Genomic DNA, 21,031 nt, shown 5'->3' on the forward strand with positions numbered 1-21,031 from the left:
GTACAAATAATAGTTTAAATTACTCTAAAAAAAAGGGAGATTCGAACTTAAATACAAGTAAATAAACTCACTATCATAACCAACTAACCTAACACATATTACACGTTGACAATTTACAAGGAATATGCCATTGAATTGAATGCGGGGATAGAGAACCCGCATACAAGTAATGCACATTAAATATAATTTTTTATTAGATGGTTGGCAAAATTGAAGAAATAAAACAGGTGCCCAACCAAGATTGTGGGTGGGTTTTGGATTGCATGGCCCTTAGAATTGGAATATTCCCCAGCCCACAAGTGATAAAGATGAAGGTTGACTTGGATTTGGATGTAGACTGTAGAGGAACATGTTCTTGACCAGGAGGGCCCAGCAAAATGTACAGGCAAGCAGTTTGATTTAAATATTTAGAAGATATAAAATACGGAAAGAAGACAAACTTCTGCTGTGGAAGCAAAAGCGTATATCAAAGTTCAAACTGTAAGCACGTATACGATTTGGTATGGAAAAAAACACAAATAGAATACAAAGTGATATCAAAATCAAAATTACTACACGACCACCTCTTTCTCTTCCTCTTTAATGATAATAACCCTAACTAGCATTTGGTAAAAATGTTGACTTTCAGACAAGCACTTTCTTTGACTTGTCCTTTGGCAGTGAAACTTGGCCTGACTTAGCAAATATAATGGTCCTCACTGTATTGTATACTCATGGCAAAGGCAAAAACTTAGTCTTCTCCATCTATCTTTTGATAAACTTCTTGAATTTTACCTCAAAATAATAAAATGCAACGTCATAAAGGTACTTCACCTCCACGCAAATGCCTATCACGTCCATTAATATCCATGAATCCTGAACCAGAATTTCTTCTTTTAATTCTATAACTTTTACCTCTTTTACCTTTCCCTCTACGACCTGAAAACAGCACTGACGCAACCGTCAAGAAGCCCAAGCCACAGAATGCCCATAGAGCCACAACCCAGAACCTCACAGAACTAAACAACCCATCTGTCAAAGTAGGTTCTGAAATTTCCTGAGAATGATTCATTTCTGCACGGTTGCTTCCTACAACACGACTTGCATCCAACTTGCCAAATTTCCTTGACACTACAATTTCCTCTGCTGCATCGGAGTTTGAGTTGGACAAGGAATTGGGATCAGGGCAGTTCCTCCTCTCATGATGCAGGCGTAGTGCTTCATTTAGTGTCTTTATGCATTCTATGCTAAGCAGATCCGTCTGCAGTTTGTTCTTGTCTGTCTGATCAAGTGTTGAAGGGTCGGGTGGGTCTGGAAACTGGCCCCAGCACTTATTAACCACATCAACATTCCTCCAGTTTGCCTTATCAAAGCTCCAATTTCCAACCTTGTATTCCAAACCGTAGTGGAATACTCTGTATCTGATACCAGGTTGAGGAGCATATCCTGGGTATATCAGTATCTCGCTGCTAATCTGATGCCTTAGTTTCAACTGCATGGAAAAACAGAGGGGAACAGAATCATCACCACAAATTTATTCTTGATTTTTAAAAAGACCAATGATGTTGCTCATGGAAACCTAAAGTATTTGTACACACTCCACAAAGCATGGTCTTTTTATGTGAAATCCCATGGAAACCAAAAGCATACAAACTACAAGATAAAAAGGGACTACTTTTTTACACAGTAGAAACAATTTACCTCTGATACAAACTACAAGATAAAAAGGGACTACTTTTTTACACAGTAGAAACAATTTACCTCTGCTGCCCCGAATGAGTAACCATACATCTCACTAATCCAACCAGATTCATATATATCTCCAGTAATATTTGTGGCATAGTGAGCTGTGTCCGCCCGGACTTCCTCTGTTTTATGCAACCATAGTAAAGCAAACTTTCGTAGATCATCTATGTGCATGATGATAACACCCCCAACCTTGTCACAGGCTTCAGGATGGCGAGTATGGAGGTTTGCGAGCTCATTGTCACAGCCAATAAGATAGCTAGAATACACAAATTAGGAAAAATAAGTCCTTGTATGGATTATGCAACTAGAAATGTGCACCCCTGAACACACATGCCAGAAATATAGCGATATATTCTGTCACACCCTGAATTACATTTTGGGTCCTGAGATACCAAAGATAAAAATTGAAAGCATCATATTGTCTTACTCATAGGGAGTTGAAACTGGTCGGCCACGTGCTGCTTTGAATTCCCATGGTGTAATTGGGCCTCTCAAGATCATATCAGCATCAAGAATCACTATGTACTCTGCATCAGTATTTGCATGATTAAGCCAATGAAGGACTGCAGCTGGTTTGTTAATTGCTGGATACCTGGTAGAAAGAACAAAAGATAGACCATTACTTGTTTCTTATGTATTGGAGATGGGGATTAGAATTCCCAATTTATGTTAACTCAGGCTCACAAATTTTTTGGAGGATTCATCAAGCCTTCCAACCCCACCCCCCAAAAAAAATCAAAGAAAAAAAGGCAATGCTGACATTGACCTCAAATCACCACCAAGAAGAAACTAAAAGAAGGAAAGGAGATATGAAGAAAATAGAATTACCAATCACCCGTTAATGGATGTCGGCTCATGGAAGGGACATAATGGGTGGGAGCCAGATCATGGCCAGTATATTGCTTCAAATCTTCATCAGTACAGCTGAGTAATCGTGTGATATTTCCAGGTTGGCCACTCAGGTGAAAACTGTGGACAAGTCCTACAGTCTGCCAATCAAAGTAAGGGGTGCATTCTGTAGAAAAAAGGGTGTGGATTTTTGGATGTGGCTTCGTGGGCTCATCGACAACTTGCTGCTGTACTGCCTGTACTACATGTACTGCCTTCTCAAATTGTAACGTAGCAGGAGTCAGCTGTTTTGGCCGAGTCAGTTCAGCAAAAGTTTTGCTTTTCAGAAAGCTCAAGTATTTTGACCACTTTGGCTTCGGGCAACCGTTTGCTGCATGTTGTAGTAAAAGACCCTCATTCAAAGTGTTAATGCACTCTAAATTCATAAGAAGAGCTCGCCTTTTATTTGGATCAGATTCCATCAGTTTTACCTGGACAAAGAAAGAATGTTAAATTTGAAGACCTTGAACATGATCTTCCATGTAAGAAATTTTGAGATTTGTAAGATAAAGACCTAAATATTCAGCCTAACAAACAAAAATAGACATTCCATTTCAAATCACATACCTCTTTTGGATACGGAGGTTCAGGAAAGAGTCGGCCACAGTCATAAACAATACCATCTTCATGGTGATCTAATTTACTAAAAGACCAATTACCTACACTAAATGGCAAGCCATAGTGAAAAAGAATAGGCACAACACCCTCTCGTGGAGTATAGCCTGGGTAAATCATTAAGTTATCATTTATTTTGTGCTGAAGTCCAACCTGAAAAAAGAAATAAGGTATCCAATACAAATTAACTAAAAGAAAACACTATGCAAAAGAAGCTGAAATGGTGAAGTATTCGGAATTTGTGAAAGATCTGACATATATATTACTAAAGGAAGAAAAAAGAAGGTTTTAAGGACAGTAAGAAAGAAACTTACCTCTGCTGCACCAAAAGAATATCCATACATCTCACTGATCCATCCTTTCCCATAGATGTCACCAGTTATATTAGTTGTCCAGTGAGCTCTATCTTCGCGCACTTCTTCTGTTTTCGAAAGCCACATGGGTGCCAATGCTCGAAGATCATCCATATGCATGGCTAAAAGCCCACCGACCTTATCACAGAGGTCTGGGTGCTTTGTGTGTAGTTGAGACAGAATATTATCGCATCCAACCAAGTACCTGAAGGAGAAATTCATTATACCAATGTATGTTGATACCCACAGTCCTTATAAGGGCAAAAAAAGAGGAATATTGAAGAATAAGTTCAAAATACATTTACTGCCCATAAAATCCTCAGAAGAACAGGTTCACAAAGATATTATGCAAATGCCAGAAAAGAGATCTCTACAGTTCCGAAATTGACAAGGTTCTGTTCTTCTCATGTCAGTGATGGATCAAGAACAAAGAAAACCTCACTTCAACCTCCAAAGCATGTCAAGTACAAACATAATACTCTACTTAACCACCCTTTTAATTCAAACTAATTTAGGTTGGCTACATTGACGACAATTATGAACTATTACTAGTGAACTCACAAGGCATTCGTAAAATGCTCTTGTATGGTAAAACCTGACTGCAGCTAATACATACCCTTACGAAGAACATCCTTTCCAAACAGATGCTTTACAAAGTTTATCATGGGAGCAGGCTTAGCTTTGATGTAGTATCACTTAGATGAAAAGAAAAAAAGTGTTATCGTAATACCCGTAATATGCTGCAACAGGTTTGCCTTTCTCAGCACCAAGTTCCCAAGGAACGATTGGCCCCCGTATGATCATATCCGCATCCAGAATCACAACCCAATCAACATTCTCAGCTTCTTTACTGTGCTTAAGCCAGTGCACAACTCCAGCTGGTTTGTTAATAGCAGGGTACCTGAAAATTAAACAAAAAACATTTCTACCATTATTTTTTTCCCTTTTCTGCATCAAAGAAAATCCAATGCTGTCCACCTTAACCAAACCCATCAAATAGAAGGAACAAGTAAGCAAGAATTGCAAAGCCAGAATTCAAAACCCAATTTGAGACCAAATTAAGAAGAAAACCAATCAAAAATGAAAGAGGTGAGGAACAAAGCACACTCCAACCACTCACCAGTCACCAGTCTTGGGGTGCCTGCTCATGGAAGGCACCTCAAAAGTGGGAGCCAAATGCATCCCTTTGTACTTCTTCTTCTCGTCGTCCGTACAGCTGAGGAGTCGGGTAATAGGGCCGGGTTGCCCGGCCTTCTTGTAGCTGTGCATGAGACCCACAGTCTGCCAGTCGAAGTAGTCCTGGCACTCCACCGAGAACAGGGTATGGATCCTCCTCGGAGCCTCCTGACCCGCTTCCACCCCCCAACTACCATTCATGCATAGACCCATCAAGCCCACCGCCACCAAAACCAAGAATCCAGCCATTGTAGCTCAATTGGGGCTCAGATTTCAGATGGGTATTGGGTAAGAGATCTAAATTTCATGGCTTTGACGGATACACTCAAAAGTCAAAATCGGAGCTTTGGTGTTGTTTATGTTTTGGCCGGGAACACGTAACTGAAGTTGGTGCAACATGGGATTTTAATAATTGCTTATACACAGCTAGCTGGGTATATGGATTATTCAACGAAACTGATCAATTATTTGATGGTTGGTGCGTGTGATCGAATCATGTATTAGGAGGGAATACGAAATTTGTGTACAAGAAATGGACTTGTTCTTTCACAGACACACGCGGACAAAACAAAAAGCCTACTACTAGATTTTCCAGCTTCACTGCCTGCCTGATCTATTGTTTTATTTTTATTTTTATTTTTATTTTTATTTTTCGAAACGAGACGTCGTTTTTTTAATCGGGAGATTGGGACAACGATTATGACATAATAACATAAACTCCTTAGTATTGCTGTTGCGTGACACTGAGTGAGAGCTAGTACTCAAATGCACGGTAGATGTGGTATCATATTCCATATTTAACGTTCAACATATTGTTCCAATTTCCAAACAACAAATAAGTTATAGAAAGCAGACATGGTTTAGCCAAGTTAGCTAGAGTGGATGTATTCTTCACTCTACACCCGAGTTCGAATCTTCCTCTCTATAGTTTAGATTAGATTAAATTAGATTATCGCTTATATATATAAAAAAATACTAAAACAAATACGAGTTAAGCAAGTTGATTAGAGTAGTGAATCTGCCATCATGATTAATTTAGATGATTATTGTTTATATTTATATAAAAAATCAACATTATAAAATAAAAGAAAAACACCAAAAATTGATTTGAGAGTTCATATTATTATGTTCTTATTCCTTAAAAAATAGTTCAATATTGTAATTGGGTTGGGCCTTGTTGAAAATGGCGACCCAAAGGCTGAGGTACAATGCCTGTCCCCCAAGTTTAAGTTGGGCTTGAAAAGAGAGTTGGGCTTCACACGTGGCAACTATTGATTGGTGAGTGGGGCTTGGAGGCGGCAGTGGACTCCGTCTCTGAAGTCGCAGGAGCAGAGAGAGAGGAGCAGTGGAGATGCGAAATGGTGTGTAGCTTTGAGAGTTGACGCGGAGGCAGAAAATGAAGAAGAAGTTGTGTAAAATGAAATGGGTTGGTCTTCTGTTCCTGTGCTGCTTATCAGCGTCTCTGCAATTTTGTTTTGTTTCTTCAACTTCATCTCCTCAGCCTCTGATAACAAATCAGGTATCTTTATTAGTTTACATTTTTTCTTGCCTTTCTGTTGTTGGTTAAACAAGAACTCAGGAACCCAACCTGCATCTCTACCAATTCTTTAATGGGTAAATTTCATTGATTTGCATAGCTTTGCCAGAGCTCATCTCTTCAGAGAATTATTATGTTTATTTAATATGACCCTTTTCATTTTTTTTTCTTAGGGTCATCAAGAATCTGCAACCTCAAGGTACTATGTAGTTAAATGTTGAAACTTGAAACTATGTGGGCATGTATGATTAGGCGAGTCATTTTAAAATGGGCAATTTGCTTATGGGAATTGATTTCGCCTTCATATTTCTCAAGATTATACACCTGCAAATTTTAGCACAAGTTGTTGCATGTCAGTGTTGTATATCATTGTGCTCTTCTTGAAATTTTAGAGCTGTGTCTATTACTAACACCAGAATTTGATGTATAGAACTTTGAAGCAAGAGCTGGGAGATCCACCTGAGGTACATTGTTCTAGAGAAAGGAGTAGGGCAGCATGGAAAATAATTCAGGAGGTATGCAAGAAAATCGTACGCAGACTCTTCTATTACTACATCTTTATAGCAGTTTCACTCATATCAATATCATTATCTCTCTTATTTGGTGCAGTACTTGATGCCCTTTGTAGAGAAAGAGCGGTATCAGATTCCAAGAACATGCAAGCTACACCCTAGCAATGACCTGTACAGAGATCAGGAAGAGCACAAAAGCCTTGTAGAATTCAACGATTGGCAATGTGGATATTGTAAGAAAAGATTTTATGACGAGAAATTTCTTGATAAGCATTTTGACAACAGGCACTACAATTTGCTGAATGTGGTAAGTGCCCTTCATTTATGTTCTTATTTTCCTTTCCTAGCAGTGATGCTTATTTCAACAACTGACGAGGGACAAATAGTTGTATGAGGAAGTCATTTTTTGTTTCACGGTATTAACTACATTAGCTTGCATTGACTGGGAAACGAGGGAAAGAGCATGACCGTAGGCTACACTGAATGTATCTTAGGTTCATTACTCCATTGGTCCAAAAGATAAAAATCATTGGTCAAAGTCTAAACATATTTCACCTGATGCTTCAACCTGTACAATTGGGCTCATTTCCTAACCTTATTGTATTAAGCTAATTTTCTACTATTTTTGGTTCATTTGATCTCCACTTGAACTTTGGCAACCATGGCCTTTCCGTTTCTAATTGACTCATGGCATACCTCTGCTGAATCAGAGTCATAGCAGGTGCTTGGCAAATGTTTGTGGTGCGTTGCATTGTGACCTCGCGATGGATTCTGTACCACACAAAAAGACTAAATGCAATCCTGCTGCTGCTGCGCGGAACAAACATCTGTGTGAGGTCGCATCTGAATGATGTCTTGTGCATTTAAATTGCAGCATTCTTTTTATTCATAAATTGCCCATGATGTGCAGGGTCTAGCTGATAGTTGTTTTCCAGTCAGTAATGGTCCTTCAGCAAGCCGTCTTCATGGTAATTTTATATATTTCTTTATGATAACTACAAAATTTTTATAAGTTATCCAAGTTTATCGGCGTATGATATAGCTTTCTTAATGATTAATATGGCAGAGTTCTTCTTGCGTCAATTCTGTGATGCCCACACTTGCACTGGAGGTCGAAAACCTTTCTCTCAAGGCCGCAGGAAGGTAAAGCTCATCATCACCTGTCCTTGGGCTGTTTATATGCTTGCATAAACCCATTCTAATTTATTATTCCATAAAACCAAAACCTATTCAGATGTTTTTTCGGTTATGAACTTATACTTCTCTTCATTGATTGTCTCCTTTATGTGGCAAATGCGCAGAAGAGGAGTAGTATATCCTACCTTGTTATTTCCATTCTGACTATGCTGCTGCTGCTGCTTTTCTATTCTTACATTTACATGTATAGAAGGTATCTACATTAAACTTCCTCATTTGCCCAATTTTGGCGACTTTTCTGTAGATTTCACAATATTAATTTATGTGACAGGGGAGTGAAAAGGGGAACTCAAGAACTGAAGCGTGTCACACAAAGTGGAAGGAAGAAAAAGCCCATTTAGTTACAAGTTTTTCATAGAAAAGCAACATAGGCAGAGAAAGAGAGAGTACGCGTTCCATCATAGTCACAAAAGGAAAAAGCTGTGTTGCCCCATTCTTTTTGTAATTTGAATTTTGACCATTATTCCAGTGTAGAGGAAGAACAAATATTACTTGTTTGGAATGTGAAGCACAAAAATTTGTGAATTAATGAAGATTTAGTCAAACGCCTTGTTGTGAAGCTGCTGTGTGCATGTTTTCCTTTCTGCGATTACCTTTTAAATAGTTTCAGAACTTGATCATTACGCCCTTATTATTACTCTTCATTCTGCATAAAAGTTTTCACATTGGTCTTACCAGCTACAATTTATGATAGAAAGCTCATTTAAAAGAACTAAGAAAATTATGTGGAGTCGGAAATTACATATTGGGAGTGCATATTGATCTTTTTCCTTTGGTTTTTTATTTTGGGGTGTGTTGTTGGGTTTATGGTTGTAATTATAAATCGTTTAATATAAGCCATGATTAATACTTTCCAGATCAAAAGAAAAAAAATCAATCAGCACAAGGATTGATGTATAGCCGGCCAACTGGTTTACATGTACATTACAGTCGCAAGAATAGATAGCTTATGGTGTAAACAAACAACAAATGGCAAAGATGTTGAATTTGGCTCCCTAAGCATTTGGTCTAAGAAATGAAGTAGAAAACCAATGTGTGCCACATATTATCCTGCCATGCTCCTGTTGCAGATGACGGACGGTCAAGTGAAACGGAGCAATGCCTGAATCATTCATTTTCTTCTAGGCGGATCCCGCTTGAGTCCATACTTGTTGAGTGTTTTGATGTAATTTCTCATGAGGCTGAATTTGTTGCTGCCCAGATGATATAAGTAATCCCAGGAATAGATGCCGGTGTTATGCAAGTCATCGAAGACAATCCTGAAACATCCACCCCACAGAGTCCACAATCACACATTGAAACTTTGGATAAACAAATTTTTTGTAATGGTGATTACAATTCAGAGTTTCATAGTACCTTACCCCATAGTTTCCTACAGGTTCTGCAGACATAATTCCAACGTGACGCCGCCCAGATATCACCTGTGTCGATTGATAGATGAGTGGAAACCAAGTTTCTGAAAATATTTGTGGAAAAAGAGAACAGAACGCAGAAGTGTGAAGACACATTCAATTGAAGATGAATGGTCAATAAACCATATGGAGCTGCTAAAAAAACACAGAAAACATCTTGCTTTTGTAAGTATAAAGATTTGACAAAGTGATCACACCACTTTTCACATTCTATTTCTTTTCTCAATGTTTATGATAACAAAGGTTTATGATCTATTTTCATCTCATACATAACCTTGGATTGCCTTCTCTACATTCAAAATTATTCCAACAACTATTTCATAAACCAAGTGAAAAATGATATTATATATACATATATTTATAAAATAACAAAAAGATTGAGAATTTACCTTTTCACCAGCAATTGACCTAACCTTGGCATCAACAGCTGGACTGTGTATTCTTAAGAATTCAGCTGACAAATTGAACACACTACCATTTCCAAACTCCACCTCTACCTGAAATAAACCACAGATTCGAAAAAGAAAACACTGCTTTCAAAACACCAACAATATCAAGCCTCCCTGACTAGAGCTAGAGCTAGAGCTAGATACGTATAGTTCAAACCCAACTAGGAAATCACAACAGAGCTTGGAGTTCAAAGCTTAAAAAGCTTACACATCTAGGCGCATGGAGAGACAATCTGGTGAGCCTTGGAGCATTCACGGTAGCGTGGAACCTCCGGATCGCTCTCTGTATCGCTGACATGCTCCTCTTCCTTCTGAATTGCTCCTGATCTGGTGTGCTGTTCCTCCAGTTTGCTCCCTCTCACTCACGCCCAAGCTCTCTCTGTCTGGGCCTAACAGCGTTATGGGCCGCTTGGGCCATGATACATTGGTAATAGATTTTTAAAAACTTGGTCTATTTTTTATTTTCTGACAAATGTTCCCTTAAAAAAAGTTTTTAGATTCGAGTCATAGCATCCATATAGTGTATGAGTTTAATATGTTATTTATCGCTCCTCTTAATAGGAAATGTCTTCAAAAAATACAATTTGTTAGATCAACTGACCATGCCAATGAACTTACTTCTTAGCATCCAAGTTCAAGTCCCTTTCTCTGTTAATTGTTAATTAGATTCCAAGGAAGGGGTTTATGAAAAAAGAATCATACAAGTGCCAAACATTTAGTTACAAACTTAGCTTTCCACTTGCTATTCTTTTTTAATCTAGTGGAGTTAAGGGAATTTATTTTTCTTTAGCGAGCGAGAGAGAGAGAGAGAGAGAGAGAGAGAGAGAGAGAGAGAGAGAGAGAGAGAAATAGCTATTTAAGAAACAAAAAGACACGACCTAGCTAGATGGGAAAACACACCTAAGCCAGAAACAAGGATAAATAAGTTGATCAGCCGCTACCAACATACATATATTATAGAGAGAATTGATGACGATGATATATAAATATGTAGAGGAAGGACGCACACCATATACTGGGGTGGACCATCATCTTATAATCGAGAGCCCTAACAACCAACTTTATGCTAATTTATATGGTCAACCAAGAAACTCAACTAGCATTTTCCCCAACTTACTACATATGAGTATACACTTATTCGCCAATAGTGCTGGAGTCACAAATTCACTGATGCGAACAAAATTTCATTTATTTATTTAAGGATTTATTTTAAACTGCATTTATTTTATTCATAATCAATAAACAACTGTTATATTATGTGTCGCCTTGATATGACCTGAACAAACTTGAGTGATGAACGCTGGATAGCAAGGTGGTCAGAAAATATTCTTTTGTTGGAAGGTACAGACTTACAGTGATCGTGGGATTCCATGTTGGATCCGTTGTGCAATTTGTTTTGGCATGATGCATGCACGTAATTAAGCAAATAAAGCCTGCCTATATCTTGCTTAGCTTGAGAGCTACTCCACTTAATTTTCAGTGCTTAGCACGACCTTAACCAATTACTTTGCTCCACATTCCTATATATTTATTTAATCCTTCGTACAATTAGTCCAATCCAAATTAACCCATCAAGATGAAAAAGGGACTCAGTCTCAGTAGATATTCATAATAACCGAACACTTTTTAAGGTTTGTTTTGCAAAAACAAACGATGTAAAACTTTGGAAACACTCATGGATGAAAGTTCTGTGAGGCCCTCTGGTCTGGTCCGATGTTAAAGCTGATGAGTAATCTTGATGGTTGAGTGAAAGAATTGGAGAAACTACAAATGATAAACACGCATGATTAAATTAGCATCAGATGACACTTTGAAAGATTGAACACAAGACAATACAAGAATTTGTGAAAGAAGAGGAAGGCCTGCAACTTAATTTCATATTTGAATGCAACAGTAGAAGTCAAATCAAAATCAAAATCAAAATCATCATCTCGTCTGATTTAACTCAAAGGCACTTAATAATTTTCAATGAATAGAACTTTTCAAAAGAAGAAAAGGTCTTGTTCCAGATTATTGAAGCCATCCCATGAGAGCATTGAATCCACACTGTCCACCCATTTCTGTAGAGAGTGTTCTTGAATTGATTCGCCTATCGAAATTGAAGGGTTGTTAGACTCTTCCACAGAGAATGAAGAAGTGCTATATGAATTTGAAGTGCTGGTGTTGTTGGTATTGGTTCCTTGGTTCAACAGGAATGTTCCCAAATCCAAGCTTCCACAAAACATTTCGTAATTTTTCAAAAGATCGTTCGTCTCATCGAAACCTGCTAACTCTGGTACATTTTGCAATTTGTCATTGAATTCTGGAAACCCTTTATTGCCATTACCATCCTGCTGTAGCTTAGCCTCCAAGCCACTGTCTTGTGACTCTTCTTGTCCTTGTGATATTGATGAACTTGAATCTTCTCGAGTAATTGTCTGTTTCTTTTCTGCAATGTTTTCTTTATGCTCAATGGGTTTGTGGGTCAAAGGGTCTACACCATGGTGCTTTAACCTCTTCTTGATTCTGGTATTCCAATGGTTCTTGATTTCATTATCTGTGCGACCAGGAAAATGGGAAGCAATCTTAGACCACCTGCACAACCAATTTAAGAACCAGCTCTACCAGTTAGCTTGACATGACATTTGTTTATCTATCTTGGTTGGTTAGTTTAAAAAAAACAAGACAAATTGTACCTGTTGCCAAGACATGAATGGAGTTGAATGATTTGATTCTCTTCTGTTTCTGTAAAAGCACCTCTTTTGAGGTCTGGCCTTAAATAATTGATCCATCTTAATCTGCAGCTTTTCCCACATCTAAGCAATCCTGCATAACCATACAAACAGAGGTTGGACTTTGAGAGACAAAATAGAGAGAGAGATGTAAGGGGAAGAAGCGTGATCAAGATCAAAATGTTGAAACGGTACCTGCAAGCTTAGGAACCATTCGCCAGCAATGGATACCATTGTTGAGAATAAAGTTCATGAGCTTGTGATCTTCCTCAATTGTCCATGGACCTCGTTTCAATCCGACCTTGTCACAACAAGGTTGTCTTCCCATTTTTGGCAAACTCCGCCTCAGCAACAACAACAAAAAAAGGTGAGAAAGCTACCTTAGCCCTTAATTCCTAAGTGGACAATAAAGTTGGAGGGCTAGCTTAAAAAGGAACTTATAATCCAAGCAAAGATGCTGCCAGTTCATTCAGGCATTATAAAATGAGAATGTTGTTTGAGAGGGGAGATAAATGATTGAATGGAAAAGCAGTCAGTGTATAGATATAAAAGCATGGAAGGTTGCCATTATAATAAAAATGGCACCACCCCAAATGGAGCCAATGGAACAAGTCCTCTTTCTCTTTGTGAGAGATTTTACAGAGGAAAAGGAAAACCAGACGTGGGTCGCCTTCATTGAAAAATGTTTGTTTTTGGCAAGCTTAGCCTCTCTCATTGGCTTTTAATCTATGTAAGCCAAAAGAATAATGAATTTGAAAGGTTCCTTGTTCCCTGAGTCTGCCCACTTTTGTCGTTAAAAACAACTCCTTTTGAGTCTTTTAGAGAGAGAAAGAGAGATGCTTTCACCATTATATGAAAATTCCCTCAAATTCCAAACATGGATTCACTTGAGAGTCAACTTCTCAGTCACTTGATTAACATCAAAGTTCCAACCTTTTACATGTTTTTATCTGTACGGCTAAACGAAGAGTAAATTCAGCTGCATTACTGAATTACCCAAATTGTCAAATTGCCCTGTCTATAAAAAAAAAACCAGGAATTGGACCCATACAAGAATTAGCATTGTTTAGCAAGCAAAATCATGCATGGATGGTTGCAGCTATGTGAGTCTAAATCCACAGTGCTTTGCATGCTGCAAATCACTAATTAGCTTCTGAGGAATGATACCTCTTTTCTTTTCTTTTTACCTTTTTTTCTGGAGAAGCATTGATACTAGCAAATTATAAGTATAAAAAAGGAAGAAAAAAAAAGATAGAACAAATTGAGAAAAAGTATGAAAAACACAATGGGGTAAGCAGCAATCTACATGATGTCTGATAAGGGAGACAGCGGGGTCACTTGTGTTATATGATTTGAGTACAGAGAGGGTAACAGAGCCTACCAATATGATGTCCTCCGTGGTGCTTATGCATAATTTCTCTCTCTCTCTCTCTCTCTCTCTCTCTCTCTCTCAAGGCAGGCATTTGACTTAGAAGATGTCTCTGTACATGCAAAAGTATGAACTTACAACAATATAATGCTGCGATTGAATTGATTAAAAGTGGAATAATTCAACTTCCAGTTGACATCCATACAATCCCTTAACATATAAAATAATTAAGTAGGGTGTTTAATTGGGTTCATGCACAGGAATATTCCCCATGATCTTTTTGGGATGCAGAGTCATCAGAAACACAAACATCTGGGGCCAACGTCGGCGTTGTGGAAAACATTATCTTCAGTCCTTGATGTTCCAAAGATGACCCTTCTTGATTGTCAAAGATTATGTTGCTTCTAAATTGCCAAATAATACCAGGGCTGGCTGCTTACCCCCCAAAAAAGAAAAGAAAAGAAAAGAGCCCAGATTCGCATACTTTATTTGAAATTGAATGCTGGTGCACAACATGTTTATCATGTTTGGAAGGCCCTAGGCTTAGAGAGGTATATGCAAATTTGAACTTCCCCAATTGTCACCTCCCTAAACCCTAAACATGATTTGAATTGTATGTTTCATCTCACCATAACCATGTGCTCATATTGTGGTTATTATTTGTCTCTTTTTTTGAAAGGAGATACTTCTCAAAAACACGGATAAAAAAACTCATACACACATATCAAATTATTATTAGCACAAATGTAACAGTTTTTTTACCTACATGCCACAGCAGAAGGGGGCAAACATTTTCCTCACGTTATATATGTGTGACTTCCTCCCTCCATAGACCTTTTCGATTATTTTTTGGGTTTTGTGTAAGAAATTTAAATAGAGAGGTTGGATGGACCAATCCCAATCCGTGACATCATTGTTGGTAAAACAAGTCAGGAACAAAGATCTAGTAGCTGGTGACAAAACTGACGTCCAGTTGGAAAGCATCATTTAGAAACAACCAGCCACACTATACACGTCTCTGCCTCAGCAAGAAAGTTGTGCAGAATCTTAGAAGAAATGTAGCGTTAAGCTGTCACTAACACATACCAAGTAGGCTGATCAACAACAAAAAGAAAAAACAGTTTTAAACTTTGATGCTTTTGAGTTTTGATTCAGACAGAAAGATGAAAACAAGTTTTATGTTTTAATTAGTAAGTAAACTAGAGATTTAATTAACCAATGGTCCAGTTGGGGTGATGGGATTAATGTTGGTGGGGAAGACTAAAAAGGTATCTTTGAATCCCGAGATGGGAAAATAAGAACGAGGAATAATTGTCGTGTAATACAATACAAATACAACCAAGCTCTAAGATGATACTTGTTTTGTTTGTACAGAAAATGCACCTGCAAGCAGACAAAATAATCACCTAAGACAACTACGTATGCATAATCATGAGTTTGGTCTCTTGAGGCTTTAGCATCTTTAGGTACAACTGACGTCGCTCTCACCATTTTTATTCACAGTCAACTCGTGCAACATCCTTAGTCTTTACAATGGCTGTCAAATACCAAAGACTATTGAGCGTGTCCGTCACACCATTACTGAATGTTACTAATTTATATGTTGTAATATGGGTGGACGACCAATGTATATTTTAAGATGTAGTAATACTAAATAGAACACATGTTGTGATATGAGTAGATTTGTTACGTCACCTATCTCGGTTGCACTGTACTGTACGACTCAAATTTGGGCAGGCTTCTTAGTAGTATCTTTTCCAAATATGGGCTGGCTTCTTAGGCTTGAACCTTTTCGTCTTGGGTTATAAATTTGAGAAAACCAACGCCCAAGTAGTAGTAGTAGCTTGCCCACCCAGCAAACTTTGGGTTGGGCCAAAATTAGGTCAAGTTGGCCTTCCAACTTTGCATGAAAATAAACACGACGTCGTATGGTCGTATTAATGGTCAAGTGCCCGCCACCTGTATTGATAAACTTCTATCTGTACAGTGATTGAGAATGACATGCATACGTGCTATGTTAGAGAATATGAACCTTCCCTTTTTCTTTTTTCTTCTTTTTTTTCTTTATGTTATTATTTTCTTATGCTACAGCCTACAGCCGATCCCTTGTTCCCCGCAATACTCTCATATTCACAACCGCAGCTCTACGAGACGTGCAAAGTGGAGAGAGCAAAATGTCTTCTTTAGTGGATCCCACACTCCCATAATAAATCATTGGCATATTTCTTCTTTTCGAAGCGAAGGTCTACATTAAGGTCCCATCGGCTCCACGCTTCTTCCACCCTCAATGTTTGTGAAAATTCTTATACAAGTCAGTTTCTGAGGGAGGATGAAAATTCTATATCTTAAAATAAATTAGCATAAAATTATATTTCCTTTTAGTCAAACTTCATAAAGGAATCCTATCAGAAAAAAAAAAAGCTTTATAAAGGAAATATAAGGATGAAGAATCGTAGAGAGATTTACATGTCTCCCTTTCCATTATCCAAACAAAGACAGATAAGAACCCCAAACAAATGAGATAGATGTTAAAGGCCGCAAATAAACCAACTTCTCAACGGTCGTAGCCAACGTCTAGTGTTTTCTCTCTCCCATCAAAGCCGTATCACCCCCCATTTCCACTCCCTCCTCTCCATCCCTCCATCTTTTTCTTCTTTATCCCACCATCTTTTTCTTTTGTCTGGCTTCCATAGCCGCCGGCCCAAACTATGAAGGGACCCAAGGGTGTTGGTCGTAAGAGGAGATCATCACCCCGCGACGTCGTTTCTTGGAGCACGCTCTTCTGGTGCACCGTCTTCGTCGTCATCAACTGCGCCCTCTTCTCCGGCTTCAGCTTCTACGCTTTCCGCTTCCTCATCGGAAGTACGTTTTTAATTACTCTTTTTCTTTTCTTTTTTAATCATCATTAATTATTATTTCTACATGTTTTCCATTTTAATTAATGAATGAATGAATGATTTATTCTTATTACTACAGAAACGTTTCAACCAGTCCTGATGCTAACATGGCCAGCTCCATCCAACAAACCCATCTCCCCCATCACCATTTCTGTTCGAGAAGTCATTATGTTTCCAGAGCAGGCGCTCGTTTTTCTAAATAATTACCCTCGTACCGCTCATGTATTTACCAAAGACGACCTCCACTGCGTTTACTTCTCAGCCAACCACTCGTCGCTGTCCCAGCCTCGCTTCAATCGGCCTCCCATTGACATAGATGGCGGGAATTTTCATAATCAGATCGTCCGGTGCCCGCGCCCGCCACGTAGCCTCACCGTTTCGGTAGGCTTGAAACACAACGACGACGTTCCGGCGGTGCCCTCGTACAGCTGGGACTGGCTCGCCTACGACGCCCTCGTCGACCGAGACAACACCACGATCGTGTTCGTCAAAGGTCTCAACCTTCGGCGCGAAAGAATTTCCAACACAGCAAAATTCGAGTGCGTCTACGGCTGGGATTTCAGAACGACGAGGTATCTATTGAGATCCGACGTCGTATCGATCGCCCAGGAGATCGTACGGTGCAAAACCCCAAGGAGTGTGCTGAGTTTCCCGCGCGGGCCCAACAATACCGTGAAGGTCTCCGTCAGAGTGAAAGGCGGTGGAGCAAAGGGAATACTAAACACCATAGCCCGCCCCGCGATCCGACCCGGACTAGCCAACCCGACCCATTGGAAGGAGCACGAGATGTGCTTGTGCTCGATGGTGCGGAATCAGGGTCGGTTCTTGAAGGAGTGGGTCATGTACCACGCCCAAATGGGGGTGCAGCGTTGGTTCCTGTACGACAACAATAGCGACGACGACACTGATGTCGTAATTGAGTGGCTACGGAGAGCGAATTACAATGTGACGAGACACGTGTGGCCTTGGCTCAAGACCCAGGAGGCCGGGTTCGCCCATTGCGCGTTACGGGCCCGGGAGACGTGCCAATGGGTTGGGTTCATAGACGCAGACGAGTTCTTCCATTTGCCTTCGGGCCTAATGCTGCACGATGTGCTGCGCAACCAGTCCAATTATGACTATGTCGGCGAGATCCGGGCCTCGTGCTACAGTTTTGGGCCTTCGGGCCTCAGACGAGTTCCTGTTCAAGGCGTCACGGTCGGGTACACGTGTCGGTTGGCGGCCCCCGAGAGGCACAAGAGTATTGTTAGGCCGGAGGCATTGAACTCAACATTGATCAATGTGGTGCACCATTTTCATCTTAGGAATGGGTATGAGCCTGTGAATGTGGATAGGGGAGTGTTGGTTATAAATCACTACAAGTACCAAGTGTGGGAGGTGTTTAAGGAGAAATTTTATAGGAGAGTGGCGACTTACGTGGCAGATTGGCGGGAGGAACAAAATGTGGGGTCCAAGGATCGGGCCCCGGGATTGGGGACGAGAGCGGTGGAGCCACAGGATTGGTCACATAGATTTTGTGAGGTTGGGGACACGGGGCTTAGAGATCGGGTGCTGCAGAGTTTTGTTGATCCGCAGAGCCTTCTATTGCCATGGCAAGAGGAGGGTGAGGGTGGTGATCGAGTGGTACAAGTGCAACAACAGCAAAAGGTTATTAAGAGAAGTGTGATGATGATGCGAAAGATAACAGAAAGGAGAGAGCGTAGAGTTTTCTTATGAGTTTTCTTAGACAAACGGCGGTAATTACTTAGGTGGGTTAGTTTGTTTGTCCATTTATTACTTTGTACATAGGATTAATCACACGATTTAGGCCATATTGTATATGTATCTCGACATATATTCTTTTTCTTTCTTTGTTTTTTTAAAATATTGCTGACTATACTCTTGTATTTATTTACTAACGTACACATTAAATATTGACTCTAAAAAAAATGTACATATCATATCCGTACACATTAAATTTTGTTTGTCTTCAATTTCCTGAAAAATCACTCATGATTTGGTTTTGCCTTCTTTATTAGACAGTTGATTTGTATAGCAATTTGGTTAGATTTTTATCCTGAATCATAGCCGTTGGAAAGTCAAAAACAACATATGATTCAAAAAATTTGACCGTTAGCACAAAACCCATCCCATCTCTCTACACGTCATTTTCCTTCTATGTTCTCTCCTACGCTTTTCTTCTCCGCAAAAGACGAACATTCCCCTTTCATTCTGTTCCGCCCAAAAAACAACAAAAGATGGCGAGGCGAGAGGAAGAGCCGAAACAGAGTCCAAGAGACCCAAAAGTCCGAGCGAGAGAGTCGTCGGATCCGGTTAAAGTTGTGAGCAATGGTACAAGCGGAGACTCTAGCATGTTCAGCCCCAGATTCAAATCCGTGGCTGCCATGGCCGGCTGGGACGAAGAGAGTCTTCTAATCGCGAGCCTCGTGGTCGATGATACGCCTGAGCGACAAGTTAAATACAAGAAGCGTTCTGATCTGCACTTCAAGACCCCACCAACCAATTCATCAAGAAGGTATCAAATAGTCTTCCAATCTTCTTGAAATGTTTTTTTTTCTCTTTAAATTGATAATCTTTTTTAGTTTCTTGTTTTGTACAAGATTTAATTTTTATTTGTTTCAGAAAGCGCCGAGCTCAGAGAAGGAGCCCAATTTCAATGCCTGTTGCTGTTCTCAACCTTGATGATGACGAAGAAACTAAAAAAGATGGTGCGGAAAGCCTGTACCTTTCGTTCGGAAATTTCCTTCTTTATTTATTTTTCTGAAATTTTGTATGACCCTCCTTTCATTCTCATGCGGGTATATTTGTTGTTCACAGAGAGTGGAAAAGAGAAGGAAGAACCGCAAATTATTGTGAACAAAGAAAAGGAAACAAGAGATGACAAAATGGCTGAGAGCTCTGGTGTTTCTTGCCCACCAAGTTCAAATCTTCCTTGCTTGGATAAGCTTAGGGATGAGCTTTCTTGCGCTGTAAGACCCTTCTGATCTGCATCACGTTCGCAATTTTGATATTGGTGTATTCAAAAGCAAAAGGGTTTTCGTTATTTTTTCTAACAAAATGGGTATCATGTACTCCGCAGATCTGCTTGGAGATTTGCTTTGAACCCAGTACTACTCCCTGTGGACACAGGTATTAATTTCAAAATCAACTAAGCATAGCCTAAAGTTTGCGTTTTTTGGATCTTATTGCGATTTGAATCATATGTCCATCGACTTTGAATTTCTTATTGGTACTTGAACACACTTTATAAGAAATTATTTCACCTTCTTTTAGTCAAAAACAAGGATCACTTTGTTTTGATCACTAGAACTGCTTGATTGTAGTTTCTGTAAGAAATGCTTGCGGTCTGCTGCTGACAAATGTGGGAAGAGGTGCCCTAAGTGCAGGCAGCTAATGAGGTATGTTTCATCCATAATCCCAAGCTATAATGTTAAAAAATGGGGGTTGACATTAGTGCAATGCACTTTTGGGTTTATCTCTGTCTTTTTTGAACATTTGCAGCCATAGTAGATCCTGCACAGTCAACACGGTTCTTTGGAACACAATACAGCTTCTGTTTCCACAAGAAGTTGAAGCAAGGAAAGCTGCTGGAGCCTTAAATAGTAGTGGAGAAGCTGTGCGTCAAATCCCCGAGAAGGCGTTTTATAATACAAGGAGTGTTCAAAGTAGAAGGGCATCATCAGGGGTATCAAGCAACAGAGAAATGACCATGAGGAGAAGAAGGGTAATATTAAGCCAAGATGAAGAGGATGATGATGCTGCACTAGCAATAAGGTTAGTACAGAACACAGAAGCTGAGCATCAAAACCCAGAACAAGGTGCTTATAATAATCATAGAAGTATTCGGCCTTTAAGGACATCAAGTAGTAGAAGGATCCCAAGCCAAGATGGGGATGCTGCATTAGCTCTAAGGTTACAGAGAGAGGAGTTTATGGAGGCTTTTAGGGTCGATCATGGTCAATCTGGCAGCTCTCTTTCCTTGGCTCGAGCAAACCTGAGAGCCATGACATCTAGAGCCACTAGCCATCGTGCTACAACCCGACATTTGTAGTCTATTTACTCATCCATTGTTTTTGTTTTTGTTGTTTCTTCTTTGGTTGAAAATTGTGTTCATTCAATGTATTGGTTGAATAATGTTTTCATACAATATACAGGGTGCTTTTCTCAGTTTCTTTAACTTCGTTTTT

General features: G+C 39.4%; 5 protein-coding genes across 6 annotated transcripts; 2 read left to right on the forward strand and 3 right to left on the reverse strand.

The window, feature by feature from the left end:
• On the reverse strand, window positions 379–5,528 carry LOC18782787 (peptidyl serine alpha-galactosyltransferase). Its single transcript, XM_007216985.2, has 8 exons — window positions 4,705–5,528; window positions 4,315–4,485; window positions 3,546–3,789; window positions 3,184–3,384; window positions 2,557–3,047; window positions 2,156–2,320; window positions 1,741–1,984; window positions 379–1,471 (listed from the first exon to the last, which is right to left on the reverse strand). The coding sequence occupies exons 1-8, from the start codon at window positions 5,007–5,009 to the stop codon at window positions 797–799; spliced, it is 2,496 nt and encodes an 831-aa protein (XP_007217047.1). The 5' UTR covers window positions 5,010–5,528; the 3' UTR covers window positions 379–796.
• LOC18783688 lies at window positions 6,069–8,565 on the forward strand. The gene is made up of 9 exons (XM_020558785.1): window positions 6,069–6,279; window positions 6,471–6,496; window positions 6,728–6,812; window positions 6,907–7,116; window positions 7,520–7,645; window positions 7,720–7,777; window positions 7,876–7,952; window positions 8,111–8,199; window positions 8,278–8,565. Exons 1-9 carry the CDS (start codon window positions 6,157–6,159, stop codon window positions 8,345–8,347), a joined length of 864 nt encoding a protein of 287 aa, XP_020414374.1. The 5' UTR covers window positions 6,069–6,156; the 3' UTR covers window positions 8,348–8,565.
• On the reverse strand, window positions 8,867–10,254 carry LOC18783526. 2 transcript variants are annotated; one of them, XM_020558964.1, is made up of 4 exons: window positions 10,076–10,254; window positions 9,808–9,915; window positions 9,368–9,427; window positions 8,867–9,265 (listed from the first exon to the last, which is right to left on the reverse strand). In XM_020558964.1, the coding sequence occupies exons 1-4, from the start codon at window positions 10,163–10,165 to the stop codon at window positions 9,251–9,253; spliced, it is 273 nt and encodes a 90-aa protein (XP_020414553.1). In that variant the 5' UTR covers window positions 10,166–10,254; the 3' UTR covers window positions 8,867–9,250. The 2 variants fall into 2 exon arrangements, with proteins under 2 accessions (XP_020414553.1, XP_007215135.1); XM_007215073.2 differs by having other exon boundaries at window positions 9,363–9,427; window positions 10,076–10,231.
• Window positions 11,777–13,528, reverse strand: LOC18781850 (myb-related protein 315). The gene is made up of 3 exons (XM_007217761.2): window positions 12,774–13,528; window positions 12,543–12,672; window positions 11,777–12,441 (listed from the first exon to the last, which is right to left on the reverse strand). Exons 1-3 carry the CDS (start codon window positions 12,904–12,906, stop codon window positions 11,850–11,852), a joined length of 855 nt encoding a protein of 284 aa, XP_007217823.1. The 5' UTR covers window positions 12,907–13,528; the 3' UTR covers window positions 11,777–11,849.
• Window positions 16,152–21,021, forward strand: LOC18784450 (glycosyltransferase family 92 protein RCOM_0530710). The gene is made up of 8 exons (XM_020561047.1): window positions 16,152–16,809; window positions 16,924–18,504; window positions 19,137–19,369; window positions 19,483–19,552; window positions 19,662–19,813; window positions 19,924–19,973; window positions 20,168–20,242; window positions 20,346–21,021. The coding sequence occupies exons 1-8, from the start codon at window positions 16,656–16,658 to the stop codon at window positions 20,893–20,895; spliced, it is 2,865 nt and encodes a 954-aa protein (XP_020416636.1). The 5' UTR covers window positions 16,152–16,655; the 3' UTR covers window positions 20,896–21,021.

This window comes from Prunus persica, chromosome G3 (genome assembly GCF_000346465.2).
Source record: "Prunus persica cultivar Lovell chromosome G3, Prunus_persica_NCBIv2, whole genome shotgun sequence".
In the NCBI taxonomy this organism is placed as follows: Eukaryota; Viridiplantae; Streptophyta; class Magnoliopsida; order Rosales; family Rosaceae; genus Prunus; species Prunus persica.

Coding starts and splice junctions, on each gene's coding strand:
- LOC18782787 (XM_007216985.2), bottom strand. CDS start 5,009: ATGGCTGGATTCTTGGTTTTGGTGGCGGTGGGCTTGATGGGTCTATGC. Junction 3,790..4,314: donor CCTGTTGCAGCATATTACGG/GTATTACGATAA, acceptor TTTCTCCTTCAG/GTACTTGGTTGGATGCGATA. Junction 1,985..2,155: donor CCAGTTTCAACTCCCTATGA/GTAAGACAATAT, acceptor TGTGTATTCTAG/CTATCTTATTGGCTGTGACA.
- LOC18781850 (XM_007217761.2), bottom strand. CDS start 12,906: ATGGGAAGACAACCTTGTTGTGACAAGGTCGGATTGAAACGAGGTCCA. Junction 12,673..12,773: donor AATGGTTCCTAAGCTTGCAG/GTACCGTTTCAA, acceptor ATGGTTATGCAG/GATTGCTTAGATGTGGGAAA. Junction 12,442..12,542: donor CATTCATGTCTTGGCAACAG/GTACAATTTGTC, acceptor TTGGTTGTGCAG/GTGGTCTAAGATTGCTTCCC.
- LOC18784450 (XM_020561047.1), top strand. CDS start 16,656: ATGAAGGGACCCAAGGGTGTTGGTCGTAAGAGGAGATCATCACCCCGC. Junction 18,505..19,136: donor GCAAAAGGTTATTAAGAGAA/GTGTGATGATGA, acceptor CAAAAGTCCGAG/CGAGAGAGTCGTCGGATCCG. Junction 19,370..19,482: donor CATCAAGAAGGTATCAAATA/GTCTTCCAATCT, acceptor CGCCGAGCTCAG/AGAAGGAGCCCAATTTCAAT.
- LOC18783688 (XM_020558785.1), top strand. CDS start 6,157: ATGAAGAAGAAGTTGTGTAAAATGAAATGGGTTGGTCTTCTGTTCCTG. Junction 7,778..7,875: donor TTCAGCAAGCCGTCTTCATG/GTAATTTTATAT, acceptor TTAATATGGCAG/AGTTCTTCTTGCGTCAATTC. Junction 8,200..8,277: donor TACATTTACATGTATAGAAG/GTATCTACATTA, acceptor TTTATGTGACAG/GGGAGTGAAAAGGGGAACTC.
- LOC18783526 (XM_007215073.2), bottom strand. CDS start 10,165: ATGTCAGCGATACAGAGAGCGATCCGGAGGTTCCACGCTACCGTGAAT. Junction 9,428..9,807: donor GGTCAATTGCTGGTGAAAAG/GTAAATTCTCAA, acceptor CAATCGACACAG/GTGATATCTGGGCGGCGTCA. Junction 9,266..9,362: donor GTAGGAAACTATGGGGTAAG/GTACTATGAAAC, acceptor TGGATGTTTCAG/GATTGTCTTCGATGACTTGC.